Source organism: Nestor notabilis, unplaced genomic scaffold, assembly GCF_000696875.1.
Source record: "Nestor notabilis isolate BGI_N333 unplaced genomic scaffold, ASM69687v1 scaffold30990, whole genome shotgun sequence".
Taxonomy (NCBI): domain Eukaryota; kingdom Metazoa; phylum Chordata; class Aves; order Psittaciformes; family Psittacidae; genus Nestor; species Nestor notabilis.
This window is the reverse complement of record NW_009911171.1, coordinates 3,266-10,714: the sequence shown is the minus strand read 5'-3', so window position 1 is coordinate 10,714 and position 7,449 is coordinate 3,266. Positions and strand designations below refer to the sequence as shown.

The window sequence follows — 7,449 nt, the reverse complement described above, 5'->3', positions numbered from 1 at the left end:
CTTCACATCAACTCCCCGATGCAGAGGGGAATAACCAGAAACATTCATTCCTCTTTGCAGGGAGGAGATGGTGACCGGGAGGTAGGGAGGGAAAAATGTTCAAACCATCTGCCAGCAGCACAAACTTTGTTCACACTCCAGTTCTGGCTCAGATGGGAAGCAGCCAGCAGAAGGAAAAAACCCCTAAAGAAACAAGGAAGCTGTTCTCATGCTGTAGTGACTTCTGAACCAGCATCCCCCACCCCCAGCACGCTGGGATAAACACGGGGAATAAGGAAATGCTTTTTGATGGGACTTTTGCGAAGTATTGTATGCAAAATCTCCCTCTCAGAGAGCTGGTAAGATGCTGCAGATACCATGCAAGGGGGCTCTGTGGGGAAGAACAGATTGGCATAAAACATGGCCACACTGGACAAAAGCCTTTCAAGTCTGAAGTCCCAAACAATGAAAGGTCTGTTTTATTAATCTGCTGCAAATGATGAGTGCTGCATACACTGTGTGAGGCTTCCAGCCTGGTGCCAGGGGAGGGAAAAGGAAAAGGGGGAAAAAAACCCCCCAGAACGGGGTGGGGGGTGGGGGGAGAAAAAATAGAAAGGGGGAAAATAGGAAAAGGGGTGGGGTGAAGGAAAAGGGGAAAATCTACCAGGAGCAGAAGCAGTGTTTCCCAGCCAAGCCGGCAGCAAAGCCGGGAGAGGGCCTGCCCGAGCCAGGCTGTGGAGCCCCAGGACAGGCTGCTGGATTCACAGCAGGGGGTGAGGATGCAAGAACGGGGTTTCCTTCCTCCCCCGACCCCGCCGCAGCTCAGAGCATCAGCGCTGCACAACAGTTACACCACAAGGCTCCTCAGCCGCCGGCTCTGCCCCAAGCCCTGTGCCTGCAGCCGCTCACACCTCGCACAGCACACGGGCCAAGGCCAGCATTTCCCCCGGATCAGCTCAGCCTCCTGCTTTCCAGCAGGCATAGGTTTTTTTGATGTTGTTTGTTTGGAATGCGTTCTGCGCTATTCCTGCTCCTAACCACTAAAGCCAGGATAATGACTCGGGGTGTGCAGTGAGCTGGGCCACAGCTGAGGCCAGAGCTTTCACACACACACTGAGGGACAGGAACATTTTCCCTTCCAGATTCTTACTTGGAACTCAGAAGCATTGTAATTATATTTTATCTACCAAAAAAATGCTTAAAAAACACCAAAAGTTCACTTTTTTCAGAGTAACAGAGACAGTTCAAACACAAACTGGAAGGGAAAAAAGTTAACCAAAGAGAGGCTTTGGTTGCAGAGGATTTGGGGGGTTTCTGGTTTTTAGGTCAACACCACGGAGTTTCTAACCCAACATGACATTCTCTGAAGGCGTAAGCGACTGGAGTTTCAACCCCCAAGCAGTAGCCCAATGCTAGAACACAATCTGAATGGGACAAAAAAGCCTGGAAACCAACAAAATCAAGTCAGTTCTCAGCAGTGATATTTAAGGATTCAAAGGCCTCTCTCAAATTCTTTTCAAGGGTGTTTTCTAACATTTATGTAGTTTCCAAAATCTACATTCTTGTGAATGCTTGTCAGGCATGATTTAGAAAGCTGAGAGACACTGTGAAATTGACCTCGTTCAACACAATTTGGAAACCAAAATATGACAAGATGGGATGGGCTGGCCGAGGTGCTGCTCAAACCACTGCCCACCCAGCTGCTGCAGAGCCCAAGCCAGAAACCCCCGTGGGCTCATGGTTAATTAGAAGCATAGTGGTAGGACACGTATCAAGTGTAAAGCTGATCTGAAGTCTGACATCATTGCTCTGAAGTGGTTTAAAATACCCAGAGAGAGTTGAATCAATTCTAATACTTCCTTCACAAGCTCTGTTCTTACCGGCATTCTCTGGGCTTGAGATTAGCCATAAAATAAAGTGGCAAAACCTCTTCAGAGGTCAAGTCTTCATGTAGCTCTACATTGCTGACACACAAAGGAGAGCTTGCTCTTCCCAATTTCAGGTGTAGTTTCAAAGTTGAGCCTTAAAATCAGCCCCACGGTGCTACATGAACACAGCACACACATCCTCCCTGAGATGGAAATGAGTGATACATGGCACAGAGCTCAGACGAGAAAGCCAGAAACAGTGTGTGTCAGTAGAGGGAGTTATACAGGCATCCTGCTGTTCATTATTCTGCCAGGGTGCCCTCTTTCCCCTTGGGAGAGGTTACTGCAGATGTGGTTGAGAAGTGTTGCCATTTGGATATACCAGCATTGACTAAAACATCCAGGGTAGACATGCAAAAATTAGTATTTGTGTGTCATAAGTAGGACCATGTTCTGAACACCAGCAAAACCAGTCCCACATGCAGGCTCCATGTCAACACGGTGCCTTGCAGTGAGTGAGGCAGCCATGGCTCGGAGGAAGTCAGGCTGACACTTTGATGTGGTTCTCCACAAGCAGTAACTTGCCCATCTCCTCAGAGAGCCAATTAGACCAACAAAGGACCTTTTTAACTTAGTAATGGTGCTCAAAGGGCTCAAGACAGTTCACCTGTAAGACTGTACATACACAGCCCTGAATGTTCAGGGCCAGGGTTCACTGAGCAGAAGCAGAAGCACTGGCTGGCAAACCATTTCCTGTGACTTATACAGGTGTCTGAACCAAGACAGGATACTCAGCTCAGTGCCACTGTGAAGCTTCTCAATTTCCTTCAGCATCTCCAAGCTCAGCAACCAGCACCCCAGCTAATCACCTAGAAACTGGAGACAAGCATGCACTCACCTGCTTTCATTATCCAGGAACCCAGAACTACTGCTTTTCCCGAGGGCTTCACTGATGGGAGAGAGGCAGAAGGGGGAAGAGAAGGCGTCTGAATCAGAGTCAAAAGTACTGTCCCTGCTCACGTCATCAGCAGACAGCTCCAGGGAGCCCTCATCCTCCCCTGGCTCTGGCCTGCAGTCCAGGCCTTCCTCTGTTCCCTCCGCCGACAGCTCCGACCTGTTCTGCTCCTCCTGGGAGCTGATTGTCAAGAGGATTCCTGAGTCACTGCGCGCAGGCTGGGGGGAGCGGCGGGCACCATCTCCTGCGGGGCAGCACTGCAGCAGCTTCTCCCCTTCCGAAGAGGGGGAGCTGATGTACGCCACGTCTTTCACAAGCTGGGACACAGTCAGGATGTCTTCTCCTCTCAGGACCACCGCCCCTCTCTGCTCGGTGGGGGAAGGCTGCCGGACAGTGCCGAAGCCCTGAGCGTGGCGGCCGCGTTTGCGGGGGGCTTTACGCACAGGGGAGCTCTCAGGAGTGATATAGCGCAGCGCTTCCTCATCCTGCCGCTGGATGCGGGAGTTGGGCACCCAGGCAAGGATCAGCGTGGTTCCCAGCAGCTCATCCTTCTCCATGTACAAGCACAAGTAGCCTTCAAGAGAGCAAAGGAGCCATCAGTTATGATGCAGATTTAGTCTAAGGAAACTCCATGAGGCTGAAACTTGCCTTCCCCATCTCCCCCCACTTCACCACCATTACACAAGGGCAAAACAAACCCTTTCATTAACCAGGAGACAGAATTCTGCCAAATGAACTGTGGAGTGCTCAACATTAGTCAGTATTTACAATTTCAAGTCTCCATATGGCTTTTGAACAGTCTAAATTCCCTCTGCCCTGAGTGGACAGAGAAACGACAGGCAAACACTTCAGCTTCCTGCACGGATTATTAAATTCTGAAATACGTTGCCACATGAAAAACTTCTGCTGTTTGTTCGTTAAACAGTTCCAAGTGCCAGCTAAACATTTCTTTCTCAAGACTATTTACCTTGGTGTAGCCAAAGGGCTACAATTTTCATGAAAAGCCAATAGAAAGAAGAGTCACACACACAAAAAGGGAAGCGTGGGTCAATGTTCAGGGAATAATTAGTTTTGTGAAGCTAAGCCAGTGGCCACGGCTCTCTTTGATGAGAACATGAAAGAGCACAGGAACAGATGAGAATAAAGGGGCAGAGCTGCATGCAGCCACAACCAGGTTTTCTTTCTTTTCTCTTTACCAGTGGTTGTTGAGGCCCCACCAGCAATGACAGTTACAGGAGAATACTTGACTTTCCTGAAAAATACACATATTTGAAAGAGCAACAGGAGTTACTGTCCTCAAATGACAACTGTCCATCTTCTGGCAAAACAAAAGGAGTTACTGTAACAGGTAAACTGATGCCAGACCAGAAGAGAAAGGAGAAATATCATGGCTTTCGTTAGTCTTCCATAAGACTGCCTTGCCCTGTCCCCCACTGGCACCTCTTCATTCTTTAGAGCCCAAGAGGTAGCATTCCATACAAACACACCCCCAGGAGAGAGAAAAGAGCAAGTGCGCTGAGTCTGCAACACCCCATCACCTGGGTGATGCTCCCCGATGCCTTGTAGCAGCTCAGGTGGGTGGACACAGACATTGTTCTTGGAGTAGATAATCTCCCCATCAAGTATGGAGGGTGAACTGCTGCCACCACCAGGAGTCAAGGTCAGGAGGTCGGAGGCTTTTGAGGAAGCACGTCGGAGGAGTCGCCCCAGAGACATCGCCAAGGAAATGTTTCCATTATCTGTCAGCTCTAATCAGGAGCCAAACTGGGAAGATCTGCCAAGAAGGTGGAAAGAACAGTGTTAGAACAGACACACCACCACCACAGCACGTGCCCTCCACTGTCTGAGAAGGAAGAGGTCTCCCATAACTGCTGCATCCATCCTACAACTCAAGCAACAGCCTCCAAGTGCTCTGGAGCTGTAACATCACCTCTGCATTTTAAAGATGAAGTACAGAATCCCAGGATGGTTTTCTCTGCAAGGAAGAAATATGAAGGCAGCAAAACCTCCACGTTTTGATAGTTACTGTGGGGGAAACAGGGAAGTAATGCTTGTCACTGCAAACTGCCCATTAAGGGAATAGCTCAGCGATGCAGAGCTGCCTGATGTATCACTGTCCTGGGAATGCCAAAGAGAGTCAGAGTAGGCCCTGGAGGATTCCTTCATCACGGAAAAACTGCTGAGACCATGACATTAAACAAGGGGCTGCTGCTTCGCCCACTGTAACCACCGATCTCCAAAGAAAACATTAAGCAAAACAAGTTCATCTTGTGCTCGACATTTTTTGGCATATTCATGCTGTGTGTTTGAGGGGTTTGGGTTGGGATTTGGGGGTTTGGTTTTAGGGGGTTTTGTTGTTTGGTTGTCTGAGCAGTGTGGTTACATAGAACCTTTGCAGACATAAGTGGCAAGAGGCCCGTGTTGAGCAGCGTGGGCAGGCTCCAGGAGCAGAGCATGGCACTGCCTCGAGCAGGCACGTCATCGATAGGCGACTCCAGTTAACTGGGGAGTCCAACCCCCAACTCATCACTGAGGAAGCTCTTTACTCAAATGAGACGTGCTCCTCGGGGAGGGGGGCACCCAAGCTGTAAGCTGTTTAGCAGACAGATCTGGAAGAAGACTTGAGGTGTTGAAACAGCAGATGGGTGTTGCACGAAGCAATCGCACAGAGAGCCCAGCACAACTCAACACGGAGCAGGCTCTACCTGCTCCTGCTGTGCCCAGTTGGGAAGCAGACTGTCCAAGGTGCAGCAGCTTCTGTTCTGCCAAAGGTACACGAGGAGAGGAACCATCTACTTTTGTTCCTTTGTATTTATGTGGCCTCACTTGCCCGTGAACAGGCCAGTCTGACCCAGCACACAGCACACATCACAGCGGTCCCAGGTCCAGGGGCTCCCTGTGTTCCTCATGACAATTCCCACACCACGACCTGCAGAGCATGCAACAGAGGCAGCCAGACATAAAACCAAAACCAGACAGGACCTGACTTGTACTATCAGGGCACTATATGTGGGAAACGTTTAGGGGCCTAAAGCACCGTCAAACACTGAACAGCTCTGGTTTCTTTAACCATGGTTTTAAAGGAATCTCCAGGCAAACGGGAAGCGGGAAGGCAGAAAGAGCCAACAGAAACCAGTGCTTCTCAAAGAGCAGAGTGAAAGCTGCAGGGACAGAAACTAACTGTCCTGATGCTGACAGATTTGCACATACAGAAGATTGCAAATGAGACTGCCAAGTGGTTGACAGAGCCTTCCTTAAAGGACAAACCATTGGTTTAACTGGCAATCACTGCATTTGTCAGCTTGAATCACAGCATAAGCAGTTCCTGCATTTCAGTCCGCTGGAACTTGACAGAGAAGCCTCAACCCTCCTATGCCCTGTGCCCAGCAAGTGTTTGGGTAAGACAATTACTTTGCAAGTCCTTTGCACTCATGTCTCCTTCTAGCACCAAACACAACATGTATCTTCATGTCTTAGCCCCCAAAACCAAACCCCAGTGGAGCTATATGCTCGTTCTTGTCCAGATCACCAAAAACCACAGCACTGTTTGAGGCTCTGGGTCACATCTTGGAGAAAGTAATTTGCTTCAACCACATTTAAAGAGCAGGTCACCTTTCCTCTCATTGCACTGCAAGAATACACTGTGAAGTCTGCTGCAATTCCTCCTTCCCACCACCAAGTTACAACACACCATTTCAACACAGTGCTGCAGGAGTCCGTAGCAGTGATGTGGAGCAACCTGTACGGCACCAGAGGCCCTGAGCCTCCAGCACAGCTGAGGAGGGTCATCCACTGCCAGGCAGCAGCACAGTGTGTACATCTCTGCCCACTGCTGTCGACCCGGATATCCGGACCTTCAGCTGTGCCAGCTATTCCATGAGAACTCTGGAAGCTCTAAACCTGCAAAGGAGGAGGGTGGTACCCGGTGGCTGCTGCTGACCAGGGAATGCTTCCTCAGGAAACACCAGAGAGCTTTTCCTGCTAAGGACAGCAGATGGAGATGCAGGTATGAAACAAGAGCTTGTGTGATGCCTTCCTGCCGCTCTCCAGGGGCTCTCGGAGTGCAGCAGAGGTGCAGGATTCACTGCCAATAGAGGCAGTATTTAATTACCTTTTACCTAGCCCAGAAAGAACAAAGCCACAGGTAAAGATCAAAAGCTGCTCCTTGGAAAGCAGAAGGAATTTAAAGGGAATTACTGCTGTGATCCTGCAGAATACATGTTGCTTCAGCACTGCCCTGATGTGCAGTTGGACAGCGCTTCAGGTTCACACACGGATGTGTGTGCTGGGAAGAGAAAACAACAAAAATGACGGGAGGTGAAGCACATGGTGTCCTGCCAGCACAGAAACTCAGCCTGTGGCATCTGACTTGCAGGAGAGCCATGCATCAGAAATCAGAGACCACTGCAGTGCTGCAAGCAAGCAGCCAAATATACTGAGAAATAGAAATATCACCAGCAAGACCGGAATTAATCATCTCACAGCTGCTACAGGCTAGGGAATTCTGTGCAGCATCAGAGAAAACCAGGTACAAGTCACTGGACAGTTTCAGGAAGGGTGACAAGAGTGATCTGGGGCATGGGAAGAGATTGCCAAGGGAAGAGTAAAGAAAGGGAGATGTATTGAAAGTCTTCCATACATAGGAAC

The 7,449-nt window shown here is 49.6% G+C and overlaps 1 protein-coding gene across 1 annotated transcript; it reads right to left on the bottom strand.

The window, feature by feature from the left end:
• Nucleotides 1-2,745: 2,745 nt before the first annotated feature.
• LOC104404972 (TBC1 domain family member 16-like) lies at nt 2,746-4,577 on the bottom strand (the record flags this gene model as incomplete). Its single annotated transcript, XM_010013539.1, has 2 exons — nt 4,341-4,577; nt 2,746-3,376 (listed from the first exon to the last, which is right to left on the bottom strand). Coding segments are annotated over exons 1-2 (809 nt in total), but the record flags the coding sequence as incomplete, so codon positions are not given.
• Between the last annotated feature and the right edge of the window lie 2,872 nt (nt 4,578-7,449).